General features: G+C 40.9%; 1 protein-coding gene across 6 annotated transcripts in view; it reads left to right on the top strand.

The window, feature by feature from the left end:
* AGBL1 (AGBL carboxypeptidase 1) overlaps nt 1-21,269 on the top strand; it is a 754,053-nt gene that overhangs the window by 178,381 nt on the left and 554,403 nt on the right. For all 6 annotated transcript variants that reach the window (XM_070618166.1, XM_070618156.1, XM_070618162.1 and 3 more), the window contains one exon: nt 10,338-10,491. In XM_070618166.1, the coding sequence (XP_070474267.1) occupies nt 10,338-10,491 (154 nt within the window). The remainder of the gene's footprint in view (nt 1-10,337; nt 10,492-21,269) is intronic.

Here is a 21,269-nt window from a genome sequence, read left to right as displayed (position 1 = left end):
GTTGAGTTGAAGTCATTACCCCATGGTGGTTTCTATCTATGATGCTGAGTGCGGTGGATGTGGTTCATGTGGGTAGCGTTGTTCACCAAACATGGTCCCATTCTTATTCCAGAATGCTCTGATGGGTTCTTGCTAGGTGCCTACGAGCTGAAACTCCTTCAGCCAGGCATTGACTAAATCTGGCTTCTTACTCTGAATTTCAGACTTTGAATCAGAAGGTGGACACCTAGCAAGAACCCATCAGAGCATTTTGGGATAAGAATGGGGCCATGTTTGGTGAATAACACTGTCCAGCTGAATCACATCCATGGCACTCAGCATTATAGATAATAACCGTGGGTTGATGACTTGAACTCAGCCACCATCAGAGATTATATGATCACACAACTTGACGATGACATGTGCCTATAAAGTACCTACTGCAGTTGTAGCAGCGATTGTAAGTCATAGCTTGTGCCTCTGGGATTCACGTAGCTTTTGTGCTCTTCTCAGATCAGAGCTCAGGGTCTACAGTTTACAATCAACAAAGAGCTCAGGAGCCACTGGGATCAATGTAGGGGTAATTTCATCTTGAGGAGGGACAAAAACACAAGAAAAGAGAACTCCCTTCCCCCAGAAACTTGGTCTCCATGAGAGGGAGAGAGAGGTCTTGTTAATTGATGCTCAGTGGCTTGTTACTTAGCCTATTGACTGTGAATCTTTTCCCACTAGGGAGATTTGAGGAGAGTTAATGAGAAAGAGAGACAGGAAAGGGGATAACTTTTCATTTCTCCTAAATGAGTAGAACAGAGTAAGAAAGACAATTTGTTACTTGAAAGTGAAAAATGCATATACTCATTTTTAGGTTTTACATTTCCAATAATGCATGGTCTTTGTCTTCCCTAGGCTTAAGACAATAATTGACTCTGTGACTTCTCTTAAAAAACCCTTCTTCCCATCATGGACAGAATGAGTACATTCTGTAATGCACGCTAGTCATTTTTATTTTTGGATATGTCCTAAGGAGAAACGGTTTTTCTTCCAACAGATCAGTGATAAATTAAATGTGAATGATACCCTAAGGGCAGAATTAACTGTATGTTACTTGGGGGTTATGCTGAGGGGCAGAAAGTACATTTCTACGTAGAATTCATGATTTGTAAATCTCATAATATAGACTATGTTTGATAATTACAGACATTTTTATAGCAGAGGACATGCATGTTGGATGTTTTTCAACATGAACACAATTTTGCAACTTTAAAAATTTCATTATTCTCTTATAATAAGAGAATTAGTATTTGGTTCTTTCAAACTGATATCTTCCAGATGCTTGCCAGGAACTCTGCTGGATAATTGTCCAAATTATGGTATTAAAATAAAGCTGAAAGAAAGAAATACAATATTATTGCAATTATGAATCAAGCGAAGAAGTTCTATTTTAATCATCCATATCAAGCTATCAACAATTGTAATGATTGTTAAAGTGTTGTTAGGAATACTTGTTAAAGTATTTGGGTTATGTTATGGATTGCCCCTAGGTAGCCAGTAGTATTGGTTGAAAATGGAGCCCCAAGAGAGTTTCTGATGGACATTTTAGAGGGTAGGAAAATGAGATCTCACTGAGAATTATAACTGTATGAGTTGGCAAGAGACAAGAAAAGTGATCATAAGTTGATTCCATATGTTGGGAGAGCTTAAGGCTCTTAAAGGGTAGAGCATGGTTTTTCACCAGACATATATGTACCTACTGTGGTAGATGCTACCACCATTATCCGTAGATATGAAATGGAGTGTAGTGTAGGGCAAGAAAGGGAGAGAGAGAGAGAAAGAAAGAAGAGAGAATTAGAATGCAATATGCACAATCTCATATAAAGGGCTCAGAACAAATGAAGAGTTTAAAACACGTCAGTTGAGAAATGTTGACTCACATGGTAGATCAAGGATGCAATGAGCTAGTCATAAATCAGTGCTGTCTGTCAGGTAATCAATAGACAGAGCCTTATCCTTTTCTGGGCCTAAACAAAGGACGGGCACCATAAAAGGTCCTGATGTTAAGGAGGTGAACATGAAAGGCCATTTTAAAGGAGCCAAGATGTGCATGAAGGGTGAAGTCGTTGATCACACGGACCCCTGACTTCCAAGGTCTTGAGCACAATGTAAGAACAAGTTTTGAAGTCAGACAGGCCTGGATTTGAGTCTGAGCTCTGTGTCTTCTTGCCGTGTAGCCATGGGCAAGCTATTTAACTTCTCAGCACCTCGTTTTTCTCATTCTCTGTAAAACGGGAAACATAAAAGCAGTTACCACATGGGTTGTTATGAAGATTAAGTATGTGACATGGATTTGATACATGGAAAGTGTCAGCCGAGTGTCTATATCTAGTGAAAAAAAACTAGATGGTAAGCAGTAGAGCATTTGCTCTCTTTTCTGTGATGATGTGTGATCGTTTTCTCCATTTGACTCATTGGAAAATGCTCATTCCATAATTTATGGTAAAATAAAAATTAGGTGAAAAATCCGCGTAGGAGCCAGCCTGGTGGCATAATGGTTAAGCTTGCATACTCTGCTTTGGTGGCCCCTCGTCCATGGGTTTGGATCCTGTGCATGGACCGAGAGTCACTTGTCAAGCCATGCTGTGGCAGGCATCCCACATATAAAATAGAGGAAGATGGGCACAGGTGTTAGCTCAGGACCAATCTCCCTCAGCAAAAAGAGGAAGATTGGCAGCGGATGTTAGCTCAGGGCGAATCTTCCTCAAAAAAAAAAAAAGAAAAGGGGGACTGGCCTGGTGGTGCAGTGGTTAAGTTCCCATGTTCTGCTTCTCAGTGGCCCGGGGTTCACCGGTTCGGATCCCAGGTGCGGACATGGCACCACTTGGCAAAAGCCATGCTGTGGTAGGCATCCCACATATAACGTAGAGGAAGATGGGCATGGATGTTAGCTCAGGGCCAGGCTTCCTCAGCAAAAAAGAGGAGGACTGGAAGTAGTTAGCTCAGGGCTAATCTTTCTCAAAAAAAAGTAAAAGAAAAAAGAAAAAAAAAAAGAAAAAATCCACATAAAGGACCAAAAGGAAATAAATGCAAAGGCTACTGATGGGGTTGTCTTAGGATGGTTGATTATAATTATTTTTCTCTTTACTCTCTTTTCCAAATCATCAGCAATATAACTTCACTTATTTTTCATGGAAAAAGGATATTAAAATAATCTTTTCTTTCTAATCGGCAAATATGTGGGTAGACACCTAGAGACTAATCATTTCTCTCACTTCTTAAATAAGTCCGTTTAATGTAGGGAGAATGGTATTGGCAGACGGGGCAGTTGAGAAAGCTCTTTAGAACCCGCTTACAGCACATCCTGTTGCTTTTATTTGGCTTAAAGGTGTCATTTGTTCTTCTCTAGAGATGAGAAGCCTTCGATTCTCGGATGAGTGTTTTAAGTGACATCTGACAACCAGGGAGCAAACAAATAAAACGAGCCATCTCCTTAGGGGTGAGCTTTCTTGTGAATGAGGGGGACAGAGAGTGCAACAGTTTGGGGGCTAACAATAACAAATGAACCATTTTGAGAGCATAGTGCTTCTCACGTTATCAGTAGCCATCAGCAGGGTAACCTGCTGAGGTCAAGTGATGTCTTTTATGGAAGTTTTAAGGGAATAGCTGATAAAGGAGAGGGGCGGCAGACTCCTGTGGAGAGGCACCCATGAGGCTGCAGGATAAGTTATCAGCCTGGTATCTTTCACGGGCCGGTAGGATTTTCTTTTAAGAAGACAGCCGCTCTGGGGGTTTCCATAATTGCCGTGAACTCATTCCCATGTTTATAGAGAAACTCACCCCCGTGGCTTCTACAGGGCTGTAATTACAGCTGGTTGTTGGCACACGCGTTCAGAAGCCCTGCTTCTCTCATCTGTGATCCCAACAATACCCAATTAGACATGGCCTTGCTGGACCTGCGATGGGAGCATTCACCTCAAAATCGTTTTCAGGAGAATAATACAAAGCCATTTTTGCAAAAGGACATCCAACAGAAGTTTATAATTGGTTTACCTCTGGGAGTCTTCTGTTTGACTGGAGCCAGAATAATGCCCTATGAGTAGAGGTGTTACATATTTGGAGCAGGTGGAATGGGGCAGAGATTTCATTGAGGGGTGGAGGGCTATGGTTGCGTGAATAATTACAGTTTAGAGAAAATGAGCTGAAGTTCAAAGATATTAGGGAGTTGTTGAGCTGTAATTTTATTAATCATAAAAGATGTAATAATAATAATAAAGAATTAACAGAGAACTCATAGGAGAAGAAAACTTTCAAACTTCGCTTCCTCTTGCCTTTGCGGTTAGGGAAAATGTTAAGGTGACACTGTTTTGAAGGACAAGTTTCATGGGCACAATGGTACTTTTGTGGACTTTTTCTCTTGTAGTTAATTATGCTTGATGACTTTCTTAGACAAACCTCCTCAAACCTGCTTCCCATATCTGATTTATGAAATCGAGATTTTATGATTTTTTTTAAGATTTGGCATCAGACACCAAAGAGCTATGGCCTATTTGTTATTTGTAACTTTGTGACATCACTGAATGATGGCCAGTGCTTTTCTTGAGAAGGCTTTCCAGCGCCTGCCCCGCCTCTGCTGTAAGAAGTCTTGTAGCCATCATAAAATGTGAAACAGCTTTGATGTCAAAACAACAGCAACAACAAACAAACAAAATTCATAGAAACAATTCAGCAAAGACAGTGTCCCAAAGCATATTCTATAGCACTCCAGTGTCTTGAGATCTTTAGAGAAAACAATTTAACCATCATGTAAATTCACAAAATGCTGTGTGCCAGATTTTCTTCTAAGAGTTCACAATGCATATTGGTGTATAAATGCATCTGAAAGGTTCTGCTGCCATGAAAACCTTTTCATTTTCTTTAACTCCCCATGTTCCAAGTGCTTGGGCTATGAATTTCCCGCCCCTCCACCTCCCTCTCCACACTCCAGCACTTAGTAACATCCTGCAGAATACATTTGGGGCAATGCTGTAGGAAACAGTATCACTTTCCCAGTTTGGGGGCCTGGGATCTTGATAGTAATTGTGAAGCAGAGTCCCCTCAGTCTGGATTTCAATAATAAATAACATCAGGTACAGCTTTCACCTAGAAATTTACAAAAGTGATTAAAGTAATTTGTTTGTGATCACAGAGAGTGTCATCTAAATCCAGGACTATCTTATTTCTCTTAACTGAGGTGCTGGAATCTGTTTTTACCAGGCTGGCTGAGACATGGCTGACATTCTGTGGGGGACATTTCCATTCTCGTCCTGTGCCATTTCTCCTGGGACACCAGATATGCCCTTCCTCTATCAGAGCTTAATTACGCTGATTTAATATTGATTTTCTTTTTAATACATGAATTTCTTTCATGAGCTGCTTTTGGGAGGATGTTTTTCTATTCCCTAATGGTTTTATTTTTGCTGTTTATAACACCATTTTTACTTAAATCTAATTTCAGTTAATTGTCGTCAGAAAATGTGCTTTCTACAATTTCTGGTTTTTTATTGAAAATTTAGTGAATTTCTTCATAGCCCTGTATATGATTAGTTTTTGTTATAGTTCCGTGGATGTTTGAGAAGAAAAAATAAAGGATGTTTTCTGTAAAGGCACAGTTTGACATGTATCTATAAAAAGCAATATTGTTCAAATTTTACTCTATATCCTTATTTTTGTGTGATTGATTTACTCAAGACTGAAGTGCTGTCTGAACGTCTCCCACTCCTAGAACAATTTTTCCCTCTGCCACTTTTGCATTGTATATTTCAATCCTATGTTATTTGATTCTTAAGATTTATGAGTTTTATATGTTCGTTGTGAATTGTGCCCTTTATCAAAATAAGATTTTTAAGTCCCATTTAATGCACTTGGTCTTGAGTATGACTTTGTCATATATTACTATTGCTGTGCTTGCTTTAATTTATGTTTGCTCATCCTTTTAGTTTCAATATTTCTCTTTTAAAATATTTTACTGGAGGCAAACAAAATAGAGATGATTTAGGAGTGTTTTTCATACATGTCATGGTTTTCTTTTCCTCTCTTTAAAAGTATCTGTTATATACAATAGGCAGTGGGATTTTAAAAAACTAATCTGAAAGTTTTTGTCATTTAATAAGGCTGTTTAACCTGCTTATATTTAAAACAATTTTTGGTGTTACTTCCGTCATTTTGGTTTTATGCTATTTTCCATGCTTCATTGCTTTTCTCTCTCCCTGTCTCTTTCTGTCTCTCTCTCTGCCTCTCTCTCTTTCTTATGCAACATGGATCGATCATATTTTCTTTGATATTTTTCCTCAGTGTTCCTAATTCTGCTAGTGTTTCCCTTTTAGTTCTTGCAAAAGCATATTTGAAACTCTATTTCCCCATCAATAATAACAGCTAAAATTGAATGATTCTCATGTGCCAGGCACTTTTCATGTACAGTATATGGCAAAATTATAGCAACCATTGAATGAGGTAGGTAATGCTATTTTTATGTCTGCTTTAAAGATGAGAAAACTGAGTCACAAAGAGGTTAAGTACAGAATTTACATAATGTTTCCAGAATCCACAGCCAAATTTGAACCCAGGCAATTTGACTCAAGTGCTTGCCTCTTTGTCGTCTTGCTATACTGCCTTTCCATTTTCAAGAATTAAGTAATATTTCTAAGTCCATTTAAATTGAAAAAAATATTTTCTTACTTTATTCCTCCCTTACGTATATCTTTTTAATTTCGTTTTAGAACTAGATGATGACATTAAAATTTGATAATATGTATTTTATCCCTAGAGAATTATTTTTTACATTTACATTATGTAGTAACCATGTTTTCAGTAGTCATTTAGACTTAAACCTTGTTTAACTGTACTGTCCTTTTATATTGTTCTTTAGTTGGATTTTTGGGCAGTGAAGTATGTCTTCAAGTTATTATTTTCAATAAAGATAAGGTTATATGTTTTCTGAGCTCTTGCATATCTGAGCGTGTAAGCTACATTTGCTCATGACCAAAAACTTGTCTGGTTATAGGTTTACTGGATTATAATCCTTTCTACTTTCAAACTCTCAGCAGTATTCCATTTCTTCTGGCATCCAGTATTGTAGAAGGAAGTATGACCCAAGAATGATTCTTTGTGTATACATATATGTACATGTACAGGTTTATGTATACACACACACTCACACTTTTTAAAAATAGCCTTAATTGTAGGGTGTGACCCCCATTCTGCTCAATAAGGAGCAGTGCTGTTGGGTTTAGATTGGCAGTCAATCACACAAGATTAGTCTTTACACAACCAAATTTACGCATCCTTGAGAAAGGATACACGGCAAGTAACAACACAGCATCCGTGGAAGGGGCTTACGAAGGTCTTGAGGCTCCCAGGCACAGCTTCCTTTGTCCTCGTCCCTCTTCACTGGGGAAGTATGTGGTCATGAGTGATGAAGCTGAGTGGGCAAGGACCGTCTCAGCCTGGGAAAGCCATCAGCCCTGGGGTTTCTTCAGCTTTCATACTTGGCTAGCTATGTAAGCCCTTTGGTTGTGTGTGTACAATTAGTTAGCCACCTTGTCTCCTCAGGGGAAGGAGACTCCCACCCAATTTCCAGTTCAGGCGCATCTCCTCAATGCCTCGTACTTATCACTCAGTGAACAATCCCAAGAATGAAGTACAAAGGTTTGGTCAGATACACGGGCCTCAGCCGAATTCTCATTTATTTTGAATCTGAGTTTATTTCTTACCTTGGTGTGGAGGGCAGAAAAATGGCCCCCAAAGATGTTCACATCATAATCTCTGGAACCTGCGAAGATGCTGCTTTACATGGCACAGGGACTCTGCCGATATGATCCAGTTAAGGATCTTGAGTTGGGGAGATTATTCTAGATTGTCAAGTTGGGTCCAATGTAATGGTAAGGGTCCTTATAAGTGAAAGAATGAAACAGAAGAGTCAGAGCCAGAGAAGGAAATGTGACCATGGAAGTAGAGGCGGGAGTGATATGATTGCTTGCTTTGAAGGTGGAAGATGGCACCAGGAGACAAGGAGTGCAGGTGACCTCTAAAAGCTGGAAAAGGCAAGGAAACGAGTTATCTTTTGGAGCCTCCAGAAGGAATATGATCCTGCGAATACCTTGATTTTTGCCCAGTAAGACTCATTTTGGACTTTCGACCTCCAGAACTGTAAGATAATAAATTTGTGTTGCCTTAACCCACTAAATTTGTAGCATTTTGTTACAACAGCAATAGAAAAATAATACACGACGAAAGAGAATGTGACAAGAGTCTTCATAGTGTCTCAAAGAGGGAAGGGCAAAGCTGGGATATTTATTGAGACTTTAAGGTCTTGTTCAAAGGCAGGTATATTAATGTGGGGGCTTGATTAGCATTGGGTAAGGATCATGATATAATGGTTTAATATTCGTGGGCGCTGTAAGGCAAGAATCCAGAGGAGAGGGGTTAAAGGGATTTGATCAAAGAGCCAGTTGATGCTTTCTGTTGAATAGTTCATGAAATGTTTCTGGAATGAGCAATAACTTTATTTATAATTTTTATTTTTCTGGGCAAGAGTTTCCTATAATAGTAAAGTTATGTTGTTGCAGACAGGGAATAATAAAGTTATGTTAATGTAGGCAGTTGACTGTGTTGGGGTAGATGATTAGGGGTCTCAATTGTAAAGAGGATATGACTCAAGGTTAAATTTTCAGGTATCCCTGAGGCTAGAGGAGAGGCCACAGAATCATTTGTAATCTTTTCTTTCCTTGGAACTTGTTTTTTTCCTTACAACTCAAATGTTTCAGTAGAGTACAGGTAGATTTTGGTCTATTTCTACCCAAATGCTGGGATTTTTACTTAGTCTAGGAAATTCTTTTTCTTGTTTCCTGGTGTATTTGTTTTCTATTGCTGCTGTAACAAGTTATCACAAACTCAGTGGCTTAACCAATAAAAGCTTTTCGTCTTACAGCTCTTTAAAAGTTTGACACGGGTCTCACTGGGCAGAAATCAAGGTGTTGGGGCTGAGTTCTTTCTGGAGTCTCTTGAAGGCATCTCTTCCAACTTTGCTGGAACCTGCATTCCTTGGCTTTTGGCCCTCTTCCTCCATCTTCAAAGCCAGCAATGGCAGGCTGAGTCCTTCTCATGTTGCCATCTCTCTGGTTCTCTGCTGTTGGGAAAAGTTCTCTGCTTTTAAGCGCTTGTGATTAGATTGGCCCAAACTATATAATGCAAGATAATCTCCCCATCTCAAGTAGACCTTAATCTTAAACCTATATGCAAAGTCCTGTAAGGTAACATATTTACAGGTTCTGAAGATCAGGGCATGGATACCTTTGGGGGAGCCATTATTCTGCCTACTATTTCTATAGCAAATCCTTTTCACATGTAAACACTGCCTCTACCTTTTGAGGGCACTACTCCCCTTTTCATAATATATTTTATGACTATTTTATAAATATATTCATAGGATTCATGTTTGTTTGTTTCATTTATCTAGCAGACTTGTTATTTGTCAAAGAACAAGCTGGGCAGTTTCTCCTTAGCCCTGTTAATACCTAGTTGATTGCATTGAAAGCTTTAGATCTTCAGCTGGAAGGATAATTTTGGGGCACTGATGTTCTCGTGTTGGAGAGGGGCAGCTTCTGTCTCTCTGGTTACTGAGGTCAGCGTGTCACCCTTGTCAGGGTATGAAGTGAGGGTGGGATGGAATCTCTGAACCTCTTTATGACCCATCTCACTGTTTGAGTTATCAAAATATCTTCAGAGGTCTTGAAGATTGTTGACCAAGAGTCCTAGTTTCAATGGTTACCCCATTTTTGTATCTTTCTGTGTTTTAAACGAGTGTTAAATGGGAAGGTAGGGTAGGAAAAGTCGATTGCTACTAGTTAGTTGTTCTCTTTGCTTAGAGTTCACCCTGGATCAATTGCTTTCCATTTTCCTTCCATATGCTTACAAGTCTCCTGACATTGCTTGGTCCTAATGTGCTATGTGTTACTGAAGCTCTCTGTCTCGTGTTTCTGAGCACCCTGGGTATGCCCTCTCTTCCTGGTAGCCACATTGTTTGTATGCTACAGTGATGGGAAGGATGCTGTATGCCTCTCCCTCTTGCTTGCAGTGCAAGTATAAAACAGATATTCTACTATGCAGACATGTGGGAATGATGCTTACTGTTCAGCTTTATTGAACTTCTCCTAGATGGTAGGAAGAACCTCCTTTATAATCACTTACTGCCCAATATTGAGTAGATTAGCTTAGCTAAATACTTCTATGCTACATAGAGTCACATGAATATAAGCTTTGTTGCTGTTTTCTGTTGCTTATTATCAAAAACATTAATAATATACACTTCTGCTTCATCTCTGCTCCAGACTCACCTTGACATCCTGGAAAAAAGCGTGAACCCCAAGCAGGTCTACTTCCGGCAAGAGGTTCTGTGCCAGACGCTAGGAGGGAATTCGTGTCCATTGGTGACCATCACGGCCATGCCTGAGTCTAAGAGTGCTGATCATGTAGAGCAGTTCCGTGAGTAAAACGAGGAGCCTCTTTTCTGAAGATCTGGTGGCGAGGGGGTGTTCTCACTGTGTTGTTGGAAGCACTCTGTTGCTTTGAGATCAGAAGCTCCACAAAGAGTTGGGGACTGGTCTATCTTTATAGAAAGACACCCCCAACTCTTCTTGGTGTGAGACAAAGGGTAAATACTAGTGTTGCTCTGTTGTTAAAGGGAGAAAAAATAAATTGCAAACCATCAGGGAGGTGAAAGACTCGTTGGGATTGAGAGCAGTTTACTAATGACAGTCACTTCCTCTCCTAAAACAAAACCAGGGCTCTGAATCACACTTCCAGCCTCTAACCCAGGGACTATTCTCGCCGTGCTTACTTCCATTATCCGACTCCCACAGTCAGTAAAGGTTTGTAGAGGAAGGAAGTTGAGTTTTGGAGCCCCGGCTGAAGAATCCCCTTGATAACCTGAAGACCTTTCCAATCTGAAGGACTGATGGTGTGGAGGAGGTTCTAGTCAAGAATCATAAAATCACACCAACACACACACAGGCACACACACACACAAGCCGTTTGAATGTTAGAGCCTGAGCACAGATGTGACTTACCTGTAATCAACCAGCTTTTGAAGTTGGCTTCTGATGTAATTTTAGACCTTAGGTAGGCGAGAAAAACCAAACAGAAGGAGGAATTCTCTGCAATACAGAAAAGTTTGGGAGGTGAAAGAAGAGACTGGGGAATAAAAATCCAGCTCATTCCTCCGCAGAAGATGCAGCCTTATCTGATGAAGTGCTAACTGGGTTCAGGTGACTCTTGGTGGATGCGAAATGTGATTTCTCACACCCCATCAGCATCTGACAATGGATGCTTAACAGCCTGGCTAATCAACAGCTGATGATCCCATCTGAATGAATGAGGCCCTAAAATGCTTTAATGAATAATAAGGGATTTTCCAAAAATTCTCTTATGAGTTTTATGCGTTTAAGAGCAATTTCTGTAACAGTCACGGAGTCCTGCACTCACAGATGAGCAGTTCTTGGAAGGCGGAGACAGTAATCCTTCCAGTGCAATGTTCACTGAACAATTATTTATTTAAGAAAGTGGCTCTGTGTAAGTCTGTGTTTTGCAGGTGCACTTTCTAAATAGGAGCTGAGCAGAACCCGATGCATAATTACGGCATGGAGCTGCCTTGGCTGTTGCATTTTTGTTTATGCTAACGTTGATGCTTTTATTGATGTTGTAACTACTGAGATCATTCTTCCTTTAAGGAGAAGACTTGAAACATGGTAAAGGCCCCTACGCAATTTGGCACTTGGAATAGTTGAGTTAACGAAAAGAGAGAAAAGATCTCCTAGCACACCCTTCTATGAATCACAGGAGGCTGGTTTCTGCTTGCTCTGTAAGATTAGTAATACTAAATGTACGCTCTCATGTAGCATTACTGTTTCCTCTCTTCAATGTGTGCTAATATGTCAGCTGTTGTCCATCTCAAGAGGTGTCCTGGGCGGGCATGGAGAGGGCCCATATATTGGTGAGATGAACGCTGTTTATTTTCTTCTTGGCATAATAAACTTGCAAGTGACGGTCATTGAGCTGGATCCTGAGGAAACCAGGGCTCTGCCCTAGGAGAAGGGACTATTTAGGGTCATCTTCATAAGTGTGCCAACTGTACAGCATGCAGATCCCATGCTTAGAAGGGCCTTGCGCTTTGGTTAATGCTCTTCTGTCACCATCTTGAAATTCTTTTTTATTTTTTTTGAGGAAGACTAGCCCTGAGCTAACTACTGCCAGTCCTCCTCTTTTTGCTGAGGAAGCCTGGCCCTGAGCTAACATCCCTGCCCATCTTCCTCTGCTTTATATGTGGGATGCCTACCACAGCATGGAGTTTGCCAAGTGGTGCCATGTCTGCTCCCGGGATCCGAACTGGTGAACACTGGGCCGCTGAGAAGCGGAACGTGTGAACTTAACTGCTGCGCCACCAGGCCGGCCCCTTGAAATTCTTGAAAAGGTTTCGAACAAGGGACCCTGTATTTTCATTTTGCAACGTGCCCGGCAAATTGCATAGCTGGTCCTGGGACTAATCTAAGGTCATAGAGCTAAAAAGCGACACAGGCTAGCACCCTTCCCAAGATACCCTCCTCTATTTCCAAGTCATGCAAGAAGAGTTCCAACCTATTTCACCTTCACACTGAAACTCTTACTTGTATGGATTATGTAGCTGATTGGCATCTTTCATAATGGGGGTTGAATTTAAGACTCTCCATTTTACAGATGAGGGAAGTAGGGTTCAGGAAGTTAAATACTACGGTCCATGGTGGTGCCGATTTCTGATTTTGTTACTCTATTCCAGAGTCCATACACACAACAAATGTGCAACAGACGCGTCAGAACAGGTGTTCAGTCTCACCATTCAGGCTCCACTCCATGAGCCAGAGCTTTCCCTCCTCTCTGTCCTATGTCCTCACATTATTAGAAGCTAGCTTAGCTGCTAAAGCAACTCACCCTAAATTGACCACAAATAAATGTATTACCGTCTTCCTGCTCACAATGAATTTTATTTTCCTTTTCTAAGGCAATGGAAGCATTTTCATGGTGGATGTTTCAGACATTGTGGCAAGAAGGAAGGGGGAGAGGAGATTCATACCCTTCAGATTCCAGCACAGAGCTGAGATTGCATGGCCTGGGCCGCAGTGCTGGGAGCATAATCTCAGACGGGCGACAGCATAAAAAATTTGCGCTGCAGGTTGCAATACACATATACATAAACACATGCCATTGCTGTGTTTCTAAAAGAAAAAAACCCAAAACATAGCACAATACAGACACCATCTAATCTCCAAAATGCAATTAACCAGGGCTGTAAATCAGAAATAAAACCATTTAACTTCCTTTAAACCACAAAATGTGATGCATTGTTTTAGGAGGAAAAAATAGCAAATGAGCCAGCAGCCCAAGACTCTCCTTCTCCAGACCTCCCTCCAGGTGGGCTTCGATGTCTTACCTGTTTCCTCCCTCCCAAGGACTAGGAGGGAGGGTGTGCAGTTGTATTTAGCTGTGATTTGGCTCGTTTCTGGGTCAGTGGCTGCCACTTACCTCTCAAAGGGAGGTATTTGTGCACTGAAAGACTTTCTTTCCACTGTGTAGGATTATCACTTCAGTCTTATTTTAGAAACCCAAGAAATAAGAGAATGGCTATGGGGCGTAGGGAGAAGGCCCCGCTCGAGACCAGTTCCCCTGGTGGTCTGGCCCAAAGTCTTGGACCTGGAGATTATTCAGGACAATTTATTGATTGCTTTTAGTCCTTCCCAGGGTCTGGGCTCCAGAGAGTCTCCTAGAAGGCTTAATTTGGTTTGATTTATTTTTCAAAAGCATTTTTTAAATAAAAACGATATATTCTTGCAAGCATTTAGCCTTACTTTCTTGATAAATATCTTTTCAGTTCAGTAGACGCCAGATTTACCTGGTGTGTATTTTATCGCTATCTGGAGAATTGGGGACAGGGGCCTTCTCATAATGCTCCCAAGAGAGAAGACTTGCTACTTTACAAACCTTGAGATGTGGGCCCTCAGAGCCGAGATGCTGCCGGATCTCCAAAAGCAAAGTCACTCTCTGCCCTTTTCAGTGGGACAGTGAACAGGGAAGTTGTCTGAGAAACTGTCACTGAAGCTGTTATGGAAGAGACAGGCTTGAGGAGAAATCGGTGATGAAAGGAGCTGTTACAAAAGGATAAACAGCTCATTCTAGCCTCAGAGACTCTTAGTGGATGAGGCATTGGGGAACCGGAAAGTCCAGGCTCTTCCTACCTGGGAGGATTCTGGATGTCAAAGGAGCCCTGGATGTTTGGGGTTTGTAGAGCAGAGAGTGAGTGAGGAGGAGTGAGCAGGATTCAAGAGAGTGGGACAAAGGCCCCAAGAGGATGGAACTGAAGGGATCAGAGGAGCAGGTCTGGGGATAGGTTTGGTAGGCAAGATCAATCCAGGAAATTGTTTCTAGTGCTTTCTGAGACTAGTCGCCATTGGTTAATGGTGTTCTGGCATAATTATACTCAGCCTCATTAAATCCTTTAACACATTATATGTTAATAGGTACTTTGATTAGCAGATCCTTTGAATATGCAACTTCCAGGAAGAGAGTTGAAAAGTTGTATTTTCTGTAGTTTGTGTACGCTTCAGGAACAGGGGCGTGTGTGTGTGTGTGTGTGTGTGGGTGTGCGTGTGTGGTGTCTGCTTTCTGCTTGCAGAAGTGCTGCCTCTCCTGTCACAAGCCTTCGATACTTGTCATTATCTCTGTCTTGCAAATGGCGAAGTTAAGGCTCACCTAAGGTAAATAACCAGCCCAAGGCCACCAGAGTAGTAAGTTGTGCTCCAGGAGGAGCGCCCAGGTCTCTGTCCCACAGTCCGGGATATCGTCCTCCTTTAGGCTCTGTCCTCACTGGGAAAGTCCCCAGAAATGCACACGATCCAAACACGCTGCTTATTCAAGACCACCATCGTTTTGTTAACTTTTCCATTTTCTCCACACTTTCCCCATAACCTCGTATTCCCAGTTACCATTGCAGCCCAGAGAAAGTTGGTTTTTGGTTTAGGGAGCTACATCTCTATGACAGATGCTTCATTTTTCTCAGGAGCTTTATTGCCAAATTTTCCCACTTTGGACACCTATATGTTCAGACCCTATAGCAATGTTGTCTCGACTATCAAGAGCTGCCTGAGAAGAGGAACTAATGTGTGGGAATTTTCTGAGAGAAAATGTCATTCTCCTATTAAAAACTCTCATTCCCCAAGTGAATAGTCACTGACTGACTCACTGACTGGTGAGAAGTCAGAAACAACAAAGGAGGCTGGGAGGAGATGGACCTGCTGTTTTTGCAGTCAGACGCACCTCCACCCTGCATTTATTAGAACCTCAAAAAGCAAAGTGTAACCTTTAGATGTCTCTGGAGGTGAGACAATCTTGCTCCACGGCCACAGTTTCCAGTTTCCTCTGGCTCATACACTCTTCTTTCCAGGGGGCCTGAGATAGGGGAAGCAAGAGGCTGCATTTACAGTTGTTAAAGAGTACCTTTCTCTTTTTCTTTCTCTTAAAAATATTCTTACAAAAGCAGTGTTCTATTCAGCCTGCCATTATGCTAAAAGCTTTTCCTTGGAAGACAATAGCTGTTCTCAGAAAAAAGATTTACACGGGGTCCCGAGGGTGTAATGAGCTACCACGCGGCACCTGTGTCGGGTTGGGAGTTGTCACTTGTAAGTGGTTTTAAATTAGAACGGAGTGGAAAAATACAGTTACAGAATCCCCCTTTTGGCTTCTTTGTAAATCATTTTCCATCCTCGTTGGCCTTTGTCTCTTTCTGAGACACCTGATCAGGTATGAAGAACAGAGCTTCCCATTGGGGAGAGCTAGAAGTGACAACAAGGTCCAAGGAAAACAGAGACCCAGGTGAAGTGAAAACCTCTCACTTCCGGAAATTTCTGGATTTTTTTTTTTTTTTGCATGTGATGCATGAGGCATGTGGGGCCAGGTATTACTAAGGGATCCCTCAATTTTAGAGCTGAAAAATCCATAAAGGCTACTGAGTCTGATTTCTCAGTTGCTAGTGAGGGACTGAAGCTCCCGGGCATGAACTCACCCCTCTCGGTAACCTAGCTGGTTGATGGCCGAGCTGGCTTAGACCTCAGACCTCTTGTCTCCCCGTTAAATCATCTTTTCCTTTTCTCTAAAGCACTGCTTCTGACAAAGCTTAGAACTGAAAAACTGAACTCCAAGAACACAAAGACTTCTGTCCATGGAAATTTTTGTTTTTTAAAGATTTTATTTTTTTCCTTTTTCTCCCCAAAGCCCCCCAGTACATAGTTGTATATTCTTCGTTGTGGGTTCTTCTAGTTGTGGTATGTGGGACACTGCCTCAGCGTGGTTTGATGAGCAGTGCCATGTCCGCGCCCAGGATTCGAACCAACGAAACACTGGGCCGCCTGCAGCGGAGCGCGCGAACTTAACCACTCGGCCATGGGGCCAGCCCCTCTCCATGGAAATTTTTAATAAAAGGAGTTAGAATTAGAGAAACTGAACTGTGCCATTTTCTTGCCTTGGGGTTTCCATGTCTTCGGGCAACCAGGGCTAGGAACTGTGGTAGATATTAGGAATATAAAGATAAATATTATTTAATCCTTGTCATTGAGGCATTCACAATCTACAGGGACTCTGTGTGTGTGTGTGTGTGTGTGTGTGTGTGTGTGTGTGTGAAAGTCGTGTAAACAGTCATGACGGTATAGCAAGTTCTCCCGGAACAGTGGGATAAAAAAGGTTCAGTGGAAGCACAGAGAAGAAACTATTTATCTGCATGGTCCCACCAAAGGGGGACTTATACCCATAAGGGAAAGCTGTATAAATCCCACGCACAGAGTGGTCACAGCTTTGCTTTCAAAGAAACCACAGAGGGGAATGCAAGAACCATTTGAAGAACAATTTGGATCCTTCTTGAGAAAACATGAAAGGGAGAGTATGTAAAAAAACATCCAAACCATCTTAAATTTGTTTTTCCTCTTTCTTACTGTCATTAATCTGCACATACGTAAATAGTGGTTCACAGTAATCTGACTTTCTTTCAATACAAACCTTCAAAACTCTGTGACATTTAGGCCAGTTGAATATTTCCTTTCTGCTTCCCATTTTTGGTCTGTTCACTCCAGGAAAAAGAAGGCCAAGAATCCTTCTTCTTTCCAAGGCTGGTTGGAGAGTGTGGGAAAGATCGTAAAATCTGGAGTTGAAAAGCTTTGCTTATACCCTTTCATATGGGTATTTTACAAAGTTTTTAGAAAATATCATTTGGTCCTCATAGTTTCCTTGTGAGTTGAGGAAGAAAATAATTGTTATACTCATTTTGTAACGGTAACACTAAGATTCAGTGCAAATGCCATTTGATCTGTATCTTGAAGCCAGAATGCTACATGTGGAGAAATGGGGCAGTGTGTCTTCAAGTAGAAAAACAGCATTTGCAGAGGCAGAGAGGCCTGGACATGTCGCTATGAAAATCTCAGGGTGTCAGGACCACAGGATGGTGGATTGATTATGGGGCTAGAAGATAAGGTGGGAAAGGTAAGTTGGGCTGAGTGGTGAAGGACCTTATTTTTCGTGCTGGTAAGTTTCTCCCGAAGGCAATGATCAGCTAATAAGATATTATTCAAAGCAGGGAAATGACAAGGTCGGATTTATTTTGGAGGAAAATTTTGTGGCAGTGATGTGAAAGGAAGTCTAGAATGAGAATGTTGGGCCTATGGAGGCCAGCATGGAGGATTTCTTATGCATTTAGTCCCTAGATTCAGACTCCTTGGGGTTCTAATCTTGGCTCTGCTATTTATCAGCTTTATGACCCTGGAAAAGATTCTTAAACACTCTGTGCCTTGGTTCCTCCATTGATCAACCATGGATAATAATAGTACCTCCTCTATGGGGCAATCTGAAGATTGTAGAGGGCTTGGAACAGTGCCTGGCACAGAGTGACTATTCAAGAAAGAATAGCAATTGTCAGTCATCTATATGGATGATGAAATCCTCAAGGAAGATAAGTCTATGGAAATGGAAGGGAAGGGCCTAGATTTAGGAGAGAATTCTAAGTTAGAAGTGAGAGGTCATGGTGACTGATGGGGAGTAGGGATAAAGGGCAAGGAGTTGAAATATTTCTACTAATGCCAACAAAGGGATACGTGAAAGAGTAAGACTGTTGTGGAGGGAAAATGAGTTCAGTTTTGGAAAGATGCATTTTCAGAGGCCTGCAAATTATGTAAGAACTTAGTCTAAACACAATTATAAAGACAATACGCTATAAAATATAATCTATTTCAGAGGGAAATAAAACAAATTTTGCACTTCCCTGAATAATTTTCTCAATTAGCAAGGATACTAAAAGTTGACTATATGTGGTTACTGTAGCAGAAACATGTAATATATTTCATCAGAACCAATCCCAGAACATTCTATCCTATAAATATGATCATGAGATATAACAATTTATGTCTTTTTATTTTTAAAGCTGAATTTGCATAGCATCTTTTTTATTTTAATAGAAAACTCTTCATAGGAGTTCTGGTTTTTTTTTGCAAATTTCTGAAACTTTTGCTTTGAAGCAAAATTTTGCTTTGAATTTTTTTTCCAGTTGTACATTATTGTTTGTCACACACCATATAAGTGTGCCCCTTCACCCCTTGTGCCCGCCCTCCACCCCCTTCCCCTGGTAACCACTAATTTATTCTCTTTGTCTGTAAGTTTGTTTATATTCCACATATGAGTGAAATCATATGGTGTTTGTCTTTCTCTGTCTGGCTTATTTCACTTAGCATGATGCCTTGAAGGTTCATCCATGTGGTTGCGAATGGGACAATTTTGTCTTTTTTATGGCTGAGTAGTATTCCATTGTATATATATGCCACATCATCTTTATGCAATCATCTGTCGATGGGCACTTGGGTTGCTTCCACATCTTGGCTATTGTGAATAATGCTGCAATGAACATAGGGTGCATAAGTCTCTTTAATTGTTGATTTCCAGGTCTTTGGGTAAATACCCAGTAGTGAAATAGCTGGGTCATACGGTATTTCTATTTTTAATTTTTTGAGGAATCTCTGTACTGTTTTTCATAGTGACTGTACCAGTTTGCATTCCCACCCGTGGTGGATGAGGGTTCCCTTTTCTCCACATCCTGTCCAACATTTGCAATTATTTGTCTTGGTGATTATGGCCATTCTAACGGGGTGTAAGATGGTATCTAAGTGTAGTTTTGATTTGCATTTCCCTGATGATTAGTGATGTTGAGCATCTTTTCATGTGTCTATTTGCCAGCTGTGTATCTTCTTTGGAAAAATGTCTGTTCATATCTTCTGCCCACTTTTTGATTGAGTTGTTTGGTTTTTTTGTAGTTCATTTGTGTGAGCTCTTTATATAACAATTTATACGTGTTAAGGTAATTAACTGATTGTAGAGTGTTTACATATGATTAATTGTTCCATACAACAGCTCTGTGAGGTAAAGAGAATTACATTTATTATCTCCATTTTTAGATGATGAAATTGAGGCCCTGAGAAAGTCATATAATTAGTAAGAGCTAGAACTCAGATTTATCCCAAAACTGTGTCTGAATTTAAGATTCTTGACTCCAACCTCTGCACTCCACTACCTCTGCTGTGTGATAATGAGAGAAAATCCTTTAGTTTCAAGATACAATTCCTTACATGTAAAAATAATTGCTTATACTGCTAGTATTATGTTCCAAGCTTCTCCAATGTGTGAGTATATATGTGGTCATATTAGCATTGGTGACCCTTGTAAGTAAAATCTGAATTTTACTGCCTCTACAAGACCCTATATGACTTTCCTACCTGGGTCTTACCTTTGTCACTCAATACCCTTCAACCACACTAATCTCTTTCTATTCCTTGAACCCAGCAACCTAACTACCTCCCGATGGGCCTCTGCGTTTTGCTGTTCATTCTGAGTGGAACACTTTTCCTCCATAGCTTGGCATGATTGATTTCTTGTCATATGTTATCCTAGCTCAGGTCAAAGAAGCCTTCTTTGGAGGCTCCAAGGAAGCCTAATGTTCCCGCACTCAGAGCCTGTTTATCATGTGACCTTGTTCTATTTTCTTCATAGCCAGGATCATTGAGCTCCATGAGACCACAGGCTGTGTGCTGTATTTCTCACTATGTATCTCTAGGAACTAACGGTCTCTGCACAAAACAGATGCACGCTAAATATTTTTGGACAAATAAGTGAAATCCTTGATGTATTCTTGTTCCCACCCCTAATGCAGGGCCTTCAACTCCTCTTGAAAAGTGACTTGTCTCCCAGTAGTTTTTGGGAGACCCAAGGGTAGCCCTAAATGTGCTAATATAACAGGCATTGGCTACAGTCACCCCTAATGGGCCACTCCATCCTTCCCTGATTCTTGGGCTTCTCTTGCTAGTTGTCTGCTGTCCTTGTAGCTACTAAAAGGACGTTTGCGATGTCTTTGCTGGACTTTCAGAGAGTTGCTGGATTCCATGTAAGGATGAAGGGATTAGCACTTTCCAAAACTCTATGCCACACCTCAACATTGCTTGGCATCAGTCTCCCCATGTTTCTTGTGAAAACAGCTCCTTGTTCACAAGGTGGGCCTAGACCAGACGGCTGCCCATGCCTCTGTTATCCAGATGTTTTTCTCTCTCAGGGTGCCTGCATCTAAGACACAAAAACCTAACTCAAACTCCACATTTGTCTTCTGGCCCCAAATGTGAAGGTTCCCATACCAATCAACACATGCTTGGAAGGGTGGGTCATCACCAGCCTACCATTTCCAACAATAGCCCAACTCAGACTACCAGGCTGGGCTAACCAGATGGTTCTTGGATTCATATATTTCACGGAAGCCTCACAACAAGACCATGAGTTTGTTATTAAAATTCCCATTAAAATATATTGTGTTTGTATAATAAAACAATATAATTTATTGCTTATGGATACTTATGTGCATAGCAAAATATAAAACCACGCTGAGAAAAGATAACACCAGATTCAAGATAGCGATTCCATCTGAGGATGGAGGGAGCAGAAAGGGAAGGGGAAATGGGTCTTAAATCTGTTAGGGAGTTTGTATTTCTTAAAGAAAAAGAGTTCTAAATGTTAACTTTTAAATCTGGATGAGTAGGTACATAGGTGTCTGTCATATTATTTTCTGAGTGTCTCCAACTATATTTATATTTCATATTTAAAACTTCAAAATTAAAAATGCCATGTCATCCTTGTTCTAAAAAATTGATAAACTAGAGTAAAAT

Source organism: Equus przewalskii, chromosome 1, assembly GCF_037783145.1.
Source record: "Equus przewalskii isolate Varuska chromosome 1, EquPr2, whole genome shotgun sequence".
Classification (NCBI taxonomy): Eukaryota; Metazoa; Chordata; class Mammalia; order Perissodactyla; family Equidae; genus Equus; species Equus przewalskii.
Note: the sequence above shows the minus strand (reverse complement) of the source record. Positions and strands in the feature narration are given on the sequence as shown.